The following is a 12,486-nucleotide window of genomic DNA, read 5'->3' as shown; positions in this document are numbered from 1 at the left end:
TCTACACACTCACATTCCTGCTGGGCCTGACCCACACCAAGGGCCCTCCCCAAACTTAACGTCAAGTCTCCCGTCACCAGACTGTCACTCCCTTGTTAGGATTTGTCTGCATTGTTGAACTAACGAAATCTTCGCTCGTCTCGAAGGAGGGTGAGCACAGTGCCCAGGAGCTAGGTCAAGGGAGGCTCACTGCCACGTCCCTGGTCACTCTCGGGCCATCAGGAGCTACACCCTCAACCTCTTGCCTCCTTGGTGGCCATACGTACCAGTGCAGCTTTTCTCACTGTTGTACCAAACCTTTTTCAATCTTTTATAATCCCACAACTTTTTCTGGATTCTTCAGAAAAGAGAAAAAAGAGCCCTTCCTAGATTTAGCGCTAATATTTACCCAAATCTGTGAGCAAACAAAAACTGGAATCTGGGGCAGCAAACTGCTTCCTTTCCCGTCCTTTTTTATTTTAAAGAGGGTGTTAACTGAGACCTGCACATGGTAATTTAAGCATCAACACTCATCCTTTCCACTGCTGTCTTGCTGCGCCAAAAACCTCAGCAAATGCACTCATCTCATGACCACAGGCTGCCCCTTGGGAGCTCAGTACCCCAGGTAGCGCTTGCTGGGCTCTCAACCCCCTCAGACTTCTGCGATGCATGTGTGTATCATCAATATAACAGAAACATTTGTTCCTAATGTGCGTAATTATTTTAATAGCCCTGAAAAAAGCTTCACAACCAGCTGATGGAACAAACCATGCTAAGGAGAGTTTCTGCAAAAGCACAATCTCCCTGTAGAAGCCTGTGGAGAGGGAACCTGTAGGTATTCTAATTTGCAAGCATTTGGATCTGAAGTAATTCATGAGAGAAAGGAGCAATGCTAAGGAAATCCAGGGGTTCTCCGAGTTTTTGAAGTAAATCTGGAGAATATGGGGTGTGATACCAACTTCCACAGTGCATTAGGCAAATATTTGGCTCAGCACAGCTCAATTAACTTTGGACTCAGATATTTTCACAGAATGAAGGAAAGAGTCATAACTCTGTTATTAACTAAGAAATGGAAAAAGCAACAAAACATTTGGTGACAAACGGGGGAGGAATCCAAAACAAAATAAAACTCTCTGGACTCCAACTGAAACACTAATTAGAGACAATGCATAACCATAGCTAGAAAAAATCTGGAAGACTATGAATGTTTGTTAGTATTGTAGACTGGGTCCAGTACATTTCCCAGGAGTCTTAAAGAGTGCTTCAACTATCAGACAAGGACTCAAAATCTTTAAACGATATTTAAAAAACAACAAAAACAACAACAAAACTTTGCAGTTTTCAGAAGCTGGCTTTCTGCCTGTTGAAAGGTTTTCTCCCCTTGTTATTTCAAGACCCCCATGACTGAATGTAGCTGGCCCTGGATCTAAGAAAAGAGGCTGAGTTGTGTTTCTCCTCTGGTGTTTCTAAGCCTTGTCTAGCATTTCTTGCAGTCTTCCACTGTTGTGCTGGCACTGGTGCAGTGCCCAGAGGTGGTAGCAGCCATCAATCATGGTCTAACAATTGCCATCCCAGCTTTACAAAAGCCAAGGCAAGTACGTAGCTTTCCTTGCTCCCAGCAACATGATCCCAGTTTAGCTCTTAGCATACTCTGATCCTGAAATTTTTTCTCTTTCGTTTGTACAGAAACTAATTTACTGCCTGTATTTTCATTAATTTAATTTGAGTTGCACGGGTAAGCCTTTGCGAGAAGCCAAATTTAGTTGTACCTATCCCAAGTGGCACTAGACAACAATGAGCTTAAGAGTCCCTGGGACAGACCAATTAAGTGGAGCACCCTTAATTATATGTGCTGTTATATGAGTTCTAAGAATTTTCCCTAAAAAAACACCACTGACATAAAATAAATGCTTCTCAAACTTTGAATCAAACCTTATTCATCATCTGAGAAGTATCAGCAGTTGACTTCTTGGGGACTGAAGAAAGAAATGAGGTTCAGTCAAATTTGAACTTGATATAAGCAAAGCTAAATTCAGTGGAAACCCACACTGTTCTTGCTGACATCTGATCTGAATTTATAACAAAGAGAAATCTTTATTAATTTAATAGTAATAAAGCTTTACCATTTCCATTTAGCTCCAGTTTTGATTAGGTAAAAAGGAGTTGCAAAGTGCCTTGTAATGTATAGGGATATTGTGAAACACTGACATAAGTCTACTGTTTATCTACAGGTAAATACTGTGCAAAATGTAGGTCTTAGGGTACCTGTGTTCGTTCTTTGCACAGTAATTCATTTATTGTCCCATATTGGCATTAGAGTTTATTTCCATGTGTTTCCAAATTATATGATGATACAAATTTCATAACTGTGAGAAGACCCCAACTCTGCTGATGTATATTAAGAAACCAGCTCTTAGAGGCTCTCCCAGGCCACATGCTGCTCTCCATGCTCCTGTGAAGGCACTGTGGAACATCAGCGAGATTATTTACAGCAGGGGAAGCTCCTCACTCAGCGTCCTGTTGGAAGCTTTAAGCCCAGAAAGAACGACCCGGGTGTACGTTCTCAAAACCGAAATGCTCATACCCTATTCAAGTGTGGGGAACTATAGAATTAATCCAATTTAACCAAGCTGTGAGAAAACTCTTCTTTTAGTGAGATCAAATACTTGAGAGCTGACCTCCCAGGTCTGCTCCAGCCTGGCCACATCTCCACCCCTAGCTTTACACAGCACCCTTAGATCAACCATGAGCTAAAACATTTTGAATTGCTTTGATGCTAAACTTCTGAAAATAGCAAGTCTTTTGATGTTTGTGGCACGGATTTTCAAGTTGCCATGTGAATGCAACTTAATACGTTAAGTGAAAGCTCCCGGCTCTTATGGTTCAGTCCTCCCCAAACCCTTCCATTCCCAGCCTATAGTAGCCCTTTCAGAGGTGCGGGCTCAAACCTAATCCTCTGTGCACAAATACAAATTGCCATAACTTTTGAAAACAGCTGCTCCACACGGGCTTGGCACAGCAGCACATCTGTCTGCCACAGAGTGTTACTTGCATACTTATGGATTGAGGGTTGTTACCAAGCCCAGTTAACAGTAAAAACAAAACAAGGTAGGGGATGAGATGGTCTAGCAATGATTCAAACTTATCGGTAGGAAACTCCTTTGAAGGCATGTGGCACCTGACTCTCCAAGGGCCCCAACCTGCCATGTGAGACCCTCGCTGTGAGCCCAGCAGAGGCAGGTAGCACTTCATCATTCAGACACCGACACCCGAATAAGTGGATGTAAGTGAAAGCAAGCACACGGAGATGCTACTCACTGATTTCACATTGGTCTCCTTCATAGCCTGAAGGACAAATGCATTTTCCCAGATAGAAACACGTTCCTCCATTGAAACAGGTTGTGGTACAGTTTGCTGAAACAAATAAAACAGGAATGAACTAAGTCACTAATACGAACTCAGTCTGACTTGGCCTTAATGTTTTCTGCTGCTCATCATAAATAAACATTGAGTAGGTTTAAAAAAGTTACGTTAACATCTTTTCTTTTGGCTTACAAAGGAAGACTGAAACGCATTTTTTCCTACTTAATGCTTTACATAGGCAGACACACAAGTCAATATAGAAAGAGACAAGTGAACAATACAGCAATGAGATCCCCGAGGACAGACTGTGTTACATCTTTATCAATCCTCGCACGTAAAGCTCGTTGAGGGATCGAGTCACTATCGCTATTGAAACTGCCAATGCCTGATAAAAGGAGCACAACCTAGGAGTGGAAGTTACGTCTACAAGAGGATACTTCGCTACAGTTCTTAATTAATGCCTGGACTAGAAAGAAACCTCTCTAAGTTTTTGCTGTGTGGTGACAGAGATGCAAATGCTGTGCCTCCCACCTGCCAAATTACTTACATCGTGTTAGACGTGACTTTTCACCAAACCGCTGGGATTCACATTAATCCTTCAAGACACTGGGAGCATTTCGTTACAGCGCACTTTTGAAACATTTTTTAGATGTTGTAAAAGTCTCACCAAGGACTACATACAAGTCAGAAGGACATTAACAACAATAGTTTGTGCAAGCATACCTAAAGGCCTAGGAAGGTTCCCATTATTTTGCTGGAAAGTCCACTAGGACCTTTTGCATTTAGTCTTTACTTCATATAGTTCTGCAACAATAAATGCAGCGTGACATTCTGTAATCTGCTCTGCCATGAGCAGTTCAGTGTATCTCTGCAGGAAACTACTTGGTCTTTCCTACATGGTAGCTTGGACTGTTCAAAATTACTGTCTTGAGCTACTGATTGTTCCTCTTCATCCTTCCTGAGCCACAATGCAGCAACAAAAAATGAATAGCCTGCTTATTTTTTCATGTGTCCAGATGCGGCAAATTAATGTGCTAAATAATTAGTAAAACTAATTTTACTCCAGGAAACTAGCGTTCAAATAGAGATCATTTTTTTTTTCCCAGGCCAGAAATATAAGTGAGTTTTGTGGTAGGCCCCGCAGCTTTCAGCTGGATCAACTAAAGCGATTATCTAAATTACCCTTCGCAGAGCTGGCGTATACGGATGCCTGCACATTCAGCGGCTGCGAAAGCACTTCCAACAGCTCCCAGGTTGTGCTAGAGCATCTATATGAAGAATCACAAAACTTTTAAAACTTACTTATTTCATCACTTGCCTGACTTTCCAAAATTCACTCCTAGAGGGAAACTAAGACAGGGGAATAGAGAGAGGTGGCCGGATACGGAGCCCGGGGGGTTTTAGCCGGCACTTGCCTTTGTCGCAGTTGATGCCGTAGAACCCCGGGGGGCAGATGCAGAGGCCGGGCGTGATGCAGAGCCCACCGTTCATGCAGCGAGGAGCACACAGCGCTGAGGAGCAGGAAAAACAGAAAAAATGTTGCTGGTGTGACAGTTACTGTCTGTTTGAATACACAGCACATCGTCTCCTTAAGCTACTTTTCCTTCTGCTGAATGTAACGCCACCTCTGTAAAGCATCTTTGTAAGAGCGTTAAATTAATTACGTCTCTGGTTTGCATCTGGCAATTTGTATACAGCATTGCTAAAAAAGTGAAGATGAAATTATGTTCAAATTTGGTTCCATATCTAAGCAGCAATTGCCTCTTCTACAGTTTAATTCCAAACTGGGGAGAGCAAAGTGCCCACCTACACCCTCTGGATATTTGAAGCCCCCCTGCCCTCTGTAACTGGACTCTGGTGCCGCAGCTGGCCCCCGGCTCTGCAGACAGGGCTGTCTCTTTCGGGGCTGGGCTCACCAGTACGTGGGGTGAGGCTGGGTCCATACTAGAGAGTTAAACAGCATCCAGACATGGGGCCAAGTGGGGGCACAGGATCATCCATCCTGTGAAATTGCTGGTGCCATTCCTGGCACGGCTTTGTCCCTGGCCAACTGGCAAAGCCTTGAGGGCATGGCACCAGGGTAAGCAGAGGTCACGGGCTCCTTGTAGCAGGGAGTTTGGAGGGTGGTTTTTTTGGAGCGTAAGAGATGTGAATGCAAACTGCACCATCCCAGTTGGCTTCCAGGCCAGAGAACTCATTCTTTGTACTTAATGTTTCGGATGTAGCCAGAGCGTCTGGGAGCTCACTGAAGGATGCCATTGGAGTAGGATGGCCACGGGGATGGTTTGCTCCACCTCATGTCACCCCGGGGAGGGTCTACCACTGGGGGAGGTGAAGGAATAGATAGAAAGAAGAGCTAGTTTTCTCCCCAAGTCACACAATTTCTTGGTCCCTCGCTCCTGGAAATGTCATTTGAGGCTATTAATCTCTAATGGAAAGGAAAAGGAGACCCTTTCCTTCATCTTCCCATCTTTGTTGTCAGCCTTCCTCCAAATTAGATCTTATCTCCAAATTAGACATTATCTCCAAATAAACAAATGCGGAACAACAAAAGTCCTGTGCTTTGTTTCCCAGCTAGTCCTCATTAGCAGAAGAATTTTATTTGATCTTTTTACCAGATGGATTCCCTGTGATTAAAGATCACTTAACTATCGTGTCAGTTTTTGTTAAAAGCAATCTCTTAGGGATAAAACATCTTTCTTGTATGCAATTAATGTTTCCGTTAGAACATGGATGATGATAGTAGTTCTCATACATGTGTGGACTCAAAACATATGAAATCTTCAGAATAGGCCATTCTTTCAGGAGGGGCTACAGTGCAGTATCTACAGTTTTGTTGAGATTATGGTACAGACAACAGTTGAGAAGATTTTTTAAAAATTACCTTTCTCACAGTGAGGCCCATAAAATCCATCTGGACACTCACAGACATGCCTTTCATTGCAAAACCCTCCGTTTCTGCATCCTCCTGGACATTCCGCTTCATAAAATAAAACAAAAATCTTAATTGGATATTATATATTTCAACCGTCAAACACCTTTCAGTAGGATCAATATATTCCTTTGACACATCAGGAAAAATATTTGCTGACAGACAAATGCTGGCAGAAATGGATGTTCAGCTAAGACCTCCTCGAAAGAAATTAGGGGTTTTTTTGTTAGTCTGCAAATAGAGGTTTCATCACGTGTTCAGACAAATGCATGATGTGCTTGTTGACAGACTGTGCATTTCCACCGCTCAGCTGTTCTGTAAGTGCATGAGTAATGTGGATGCTCTGCTCAATCCAGCACTTTCTCCTCCATGCAGAAACGAGCAGGCAGTGCAGGACTTGCATCACTGGTTAGACCTGCCCTCAGTATGCAGGACCAGTTTCAGTTTCCCCAGCCTTAAGTAGACTGCACTGCAACTTGCATTGCATTAATTGCTGCATCTGTTACTACTGAGGCGTCAAAGTGATGAAATCTCTGTTGAAATGAAAGAGTCAGCTTCGAGGCTAGAGGAAAGGTGGCCAGAAAGGAAGATGAAAGCATTCATGCACAGTGGTCCTATATCATCATCCAACTCATTCACATCTCAACTATCAATCAAACACTGGGTAAAGTGTTTGGCTACATTGGCTGTATTATGCAGGGACAACAAATACCTCTGGGTACCATCACCATCCTCAAAACATCAAAGTCCATTGGAAAAGAGGCAAAACAAACTGAACCCTATGGAAGCCTGTGAAAACATGACTGCTGGGTAGAAAAACAATTGCTCAAAAATACCTTCCTAGATCTCGCACAGAGAAGGCGGCAGGCAGGCTAGGCTGCCTACTCCCATTAGAAAAAGTGAACATCACTTGCGATCAGTGCTACCAGGGCTACAAGGCAGCTTTAGCAGGGTAGGCACGACCTGCTCATCTGGATGCTCTGCTGCGTGACACTCCAAGTGAGAAGGTTCAAAAAGCTCTGGGGTAGACCAAAACTCAGACAGCAATCTTACTGCAGCCATCTCAGCCCAAACATGAAGGTCATCTATTAGACAGCACTTGGCTGTAATGTTGGCATCACATCTTTTTCTTTTTCCCTTAGTGTAACCGTGCTGTAAACATCATGACTGACAGCACCTGCCAACAGCATCCTCACTTCTTCTCCATAGCCTTCTCACCTGATTTCATCGGGAAGTGCTGGTACCTACCATCCATAGGCTGTAATGATGTACCATTGATTCACAGTGATTCCCAACTGAATAATACCTGAGTCCAAATTCAAGCAGTTATAGCCTTTAAAGTGCCCTTGTTTAAAGCAGTAAGGAGTAGCAGGATGTCTATAAATTCAAGAGGGTCAGGTTGCCTGAGACTTTTTTGCAGCCCGCAGGGATTCTTTAAACTTTAACTCCCATTAATACAGAGGAAAACATAACCCTGGAATGATTCTCCCTTCTGCCAATATTTCAGTCAGGTGACATATCTGTTAGCTAGACTCATACACAAATAAACTTTTGCTTTTGCAAATTTGTCTAATAGCTGATTAGAAGCACAGGAAACGATGGCTGCTATAACTACGAGCAGTATTCTGCACTCACGTTACAGCTCCCTATTTAGTGGGATGCTAAGGGTAACTCCAAGACTAAGTGAAAGGAAAGAAAATCTGATGTACCGGTCATGTGGCTGGATGCTGTGTACAACTGCCAAACAAACAGGAAAGAGAGAGGAGGAAAGGTGTAATTTTAAAATGCTCTTCCATCCAAGGCCATAGCTACATGAAGCAAAAAGTGTTGCTTTAAAAGTAAAGCTGTTTGCAGCAGTAAGCAATAGCGGTGAAGGCTTTTTTGTCTTTTTGTGTTCCAACTCTGTACTCTAAGGCGCTTTCTGGAAATGCTTCTCTCTTTGTACCCGAATGCAGAGCTGCTATTCATTACAGAAAATGCATGCTTGAATTCATACCATTTCAAATAGAAATATAGGAAAACATAATTTTTTGTCTGGCCGTCTCTCAGCCACAACAAAGCCTCTCCTCTCCCACAAAATTGCTCCCTCACTCCCCTCACTTCCTCTGGTGGGGGCCCTTCTGGATGGCCAAGAATGACTGGAAACAGTGACCGGGGCCCCGGCAGGAGGAACCGGAGCTTCTTGCCATGAACGACATCTTTCAGAGGAAGGAAACTCACCCCTACTCTAACGCTAACCGGTAAGGACATTCTCATCCTTCTCAGCATCTGTCCCAAAACACTGGGGTGCTCAGCACACCGGAGGGAGGGCAGGAGCGGGAGTTACCCCAGCAGGTGCTGGAAGAGACGAGGTGAGAAACCTCCGCCTCTGCTCACCTCTAGAGTTTGGGAAATCGTCCTTGCGTCTCTCAGCTGGCTCCGAGACAATAATCACCCCCAGCTTTCCTGAGGGGCCATAGGATGCAATACTGCTAAACTGTTAAATAGTACATCTCATATCAAAATAGTAACAACAACAACTAATAGCACAGGAAACGGTAACTTGGATGAATGCTACTAGCGGCTGAGTTTGGAGCCCTCTCTGTTCAAGACATGTTTTTCCACAATACGGACCTCTAACTCTGCTTTCCCTATTAGATGACCCCAACACTATTCCCAAAGTTTATTAAGTTCAGTATCTTTGAACTGAACTGAAAATAAAAAGATAGCAAATGTTCTGCGTTGTATTTACATCAGTCACCCACTTCGTACACGAGATCTGATTGATTTTACTTCCATTAAGCCCTCATTTTCCTTCCTGTTTCTCTGCCCACTTCTTCTCCCGCTCCTCCACTTTCTCTGGGCTAATTTGCAGCAGCAAAGCTTCAAAGGAGGCGAGCAGCTTTGCTATTTAGGTATAGTGAGGTTGCAAAGAACAAACAGCTCCTGCTCCTGCTCCTCGCTCTTTGAAGCCACACTAGAGCCAATTAGCTCAGAGAAAAGAGCACAGAGAAGGAAGTATGGGACTGGGAACGCAGATTTAATAGGAGAATAAAAAAAAACCCTCATTCTTTGTACATCAGCACTGTCGTGGGTTAATTCGATACAATTGCACACAACATGGGATAACTGCCTTATCTTAGGTACTGATTTTTCAATTTCCACAGCCTCCGTTTAAAGTGATAATTATAGTTGGTTGCAGTGTATCAAATTAATCCAGAAAGTCTTATTACATAGTGTTTGTGGTTCATAGATTGGTTGATTAAACATGTTCCCTCCTTTCCAAGTAAACACTGCAATAACTTCATGGTTGCCCTTCTTCTGCCAGCACATCCTGTGTGTGTTTACTGCTTGATGACTGCAAGTATTGAGGACCAGCTTCCACCACCTTACCTGTATCCAAAACCAAGAGGTTGCCATCTCAGCTCTGGAGAAGGTAAAGCCAAATTTTGCAAAAATGTTCTGGTTTATGATTTTGCTTTTTATTGAAGCCAGTGTCCACCCCCCGCAGATCCCAGGAGTTCAGTTCTCCAAATTTTGTACCACTTCTGGAAAGGTTAGCTTCAGCTTGTTTTCACAGGACTAGCTCTCCTCCAAGCACCTCAAATCATTTGGTAGCAGGTGCTTCTCACATGATAGATTTCTAAGTCCTTGATGCGATGAGCTGGGAACAGGAGGAGAAATGCCTCCAACCCAGTCAGCTAAGTGAGACAGTTGACAGTAAGAAAAGGGTTAGTAAACATGTGGTAAATGAACAGCAAATCCACAGGCAGAGCCAGAACAGCCTGGCATTCACTGCCACTGCTACACATCGGGTGAGCACTTTATCTCCCCCTTCTCTAGCCATTCTCCTGAATAAAACATAAGAAAGTTAGGGGACTAGGTCTAACGCTATGTCGGCATGTCCTCTCAGCGTTACCTTGCTGACAGGTTTTAAAGAAGATGGCATTCTGAGGGGTCTGGAGAATAATATTGCCTTCTGAATTCATTATGATCACATTCACTTCAAATGCAGCGACCCCATCTTGTTTTCCAAGGCAAGGAAATCCAACCTGAACGACTTAAAGGAGAATAATAACAGCAATAAACATTTATATCTACATGCACATATATCTCTATAAATATAAAAGAATACATTGAAATATTTTTAAATATAGATAATATTTATATTTAAGCTTTAGAGTAATGCCGTTGATGAAAACCTGTAAGACAGAGGTACACAGATCACCTTATTCACAGGTGGCTCCGGGGCTGGAAGTACAGCAGCACAGGAGACGAGCCTGCGCTCATTTACTGACACAACCCCAGCTGCCTGCAGCACAGAGCGCGATCTTAACACAAGCATACTTTTGCTTGCAGACGAGGCAATTACGCATGTGGAGGTATCTAAGGATACACTAAAACAAGCTGGAAGCCTATATTTAATTTTCTAAGCTGGGTTAATCATTTCTGAGTCTAAATTTTGCAGGCTTTCACACGACTTCTGCAAAAACATCTTACACATTTTGGAAAAAAATGTTACTTCAAATATATTTTGCTCTTTTGGACATTGCAGTTAATACTTAAATAAAATGCTGATTTAATTAAAACTTACTCCATAAAGTGCTGGCAAGATGGTACACTTGATAAATAAGATCATGGGTGCAAATATTTAAAAAGAAGACAGAGACACATCACTCTGACTGAACTTGTTAAGTGTAGCAATGTTTGGAGATTGCCTTTCCAGGAAAAGTATTCAAACACTTTTGAACTACAAAGAGTTTAAGTAAATAATTAAGGCCAGTAAATCTGGAGTATTTTAATGAGGAAGCAAGCCTGATACCTCAGAGCTTTGGAATGCTCCTCTGTGATTGTCACAAATGATCTTAAATAATCCTCAGCTAAAACGATTTTATCTCTTTTCAAAATTGGCTCTTCCTAGCTGTTTTATAAGTTAGATCCAGCTAATAGAAATTGTTTATTCATTTCTTCTGAAGCTGGCCTGAGACTTCAGAACCAAATATTGAGCTAACAGCCCTATATGTGGTTTGTTTCAAATTGCTTGTTATAAAAAATTTGCAAGTCATAATCAGGGCATTTTTGTTACTTGTCGCCTTGGTATAACACAGAATAATTTATTGCTGAAACACATTCTGCTTCTGGTGAGTCCTACAGACTGAAAGGACTGTTGCAGTTTTCATTATAAAGCAATTTCATTGTCGAAACACTTTTACACCGGTCTTTTAAAAGACCATTGCAGAAAGCATGTAACCATGTGGTAAGAAGGAAACCCCTACAGTGGGTTAAATATAGTTTAAATGCAGTGAACTTAAACTCTAGTAACCTTCTTACAGCGCAAGTGCAGGAAAGCAGCTCTTGTAGGGGATGGGTGCGACTTAGCTGAGCAAACTGTTATGGGGAGGAAGTTATGGCAGAAGTTTAATGACGGCACTATAGTCATATCTAGACTTCACTGAATTGGTAGCAAACCCCCTGATCTCCCCTGAGATTTGGCTGGGGGTTTAAATGCCTAGGGCAAAGGCCAGGCATGCGTCTCTTAGGGCTAAAGTCCACGGGGACAAGTCAGAAACCCCTTATTCCAGCGCTCCCCACCCCAGAAGCATCCGTATTTTCGGACTTCCCCTATGTCCGAACACCTAGGCACACAGAAACGCAGTCAAGGACCCTCCTGTGAGCAATAAGCCCCCGGATCCTGGCTGAGCTCCACGGTGGTTCAGAGCTGAAATAAAGTCCCTAAACTCTGCCTGAATCCCTGCCTTTTTACGCCTGTTTGAATAACGCTAAGCGTGCAGCAACAGCACTAGAGTCAGCATGGGGCTGACGTCCCTTGCATCCAGAACCTCAGGTCTGGTCCCTGCTTCCCCAATTCAGGATGCGGTAAACATTTGCCTATCTCTAGCTCAAAACAAGGAGAGGGAACCACGGCTCGGGACTTCTCTCTGCCAGCCATCATCCCACCACCAGGCCACAGAATTGCCTCTCCTGCAGATTTATAGTTCTGCATCCTCTGGAGCGCTTGCGCCCAGGGCTGCAGAGCAGACAGCTCTAGAAGGAGTGAGGAGAACTTAACTAATTTGAAAAGGCACCTAAGGAAAACTAGTGTTTTTTATCTCATTTAATTGTGGCTGTGTAATTAGAACGCTCTCCTGGGATGTGGAGGATGCTGGTGTCAACACCAACCATGGGCAGGGAGAGGAGGTGTCCTGAGCCTGGCAGCGGGCTGGGGCGGCTGT

General features: G+C 43.3%; 1 protein-coding gene across 1 annotated transcript in view; it reads right to left on the bottom strand.

Moving 5' to 3' along the window:
* WIF1 (WNT inhibitory factor 1) overlaps positions 1–10,311 on the bottom strand; it is a 15,544-nt gene extending 5,233 nt beyond the window's left edge. Inside the window, exons 1-4 of the mRNA XM_010284787.1 lie at positions 10,173–10,311; positions 6,227–6,322; positions 4,758–4,853; positions 3,298–3,393 (exon numbers count right to left, since the gene is read on the bottom strand). Of these exons, the coding sequence (XP_010283089.1) occupies positions 3,298–3,393; positions 4,758–4,853; positions 6,227–6,322; positions 10,173–10,242 (358 nt within the window). The 5' untranslated portion in view covers positions 10,243–10,311. The remainder of the gene's footprint in view (positions 1–3,297; positions 3,394–4,757; positions 4,854–6,226; positions 6,323–10,172) is intronic.
* Positions 10,312–12,486: the final 2,175 nt, after the last annotated feature.

Source organism: Phaethon lepturus, unplaced genomic scaffold (genome assembly GCF_000687285.1).
Source record: "Phaethon lepturus isolate BGI_N335 unplaced genomic scaffold, ASM68728v1 scaffold50833, whole genome shotgun sequence".
In the NCBI taxonomy this organism is placed as follows: domain Eukaryota; kingdom Metazoa; phylum Chordata; class Aves; order Phaethontiformes; family Phaethontidae; genus Phaethon; species Phaethon lepturus.
The sequence above is the reverse complement of the archived record's forward strand: the minus strand, read 5'-3'. Positions and strand labels throughout refer to the sequence as shown.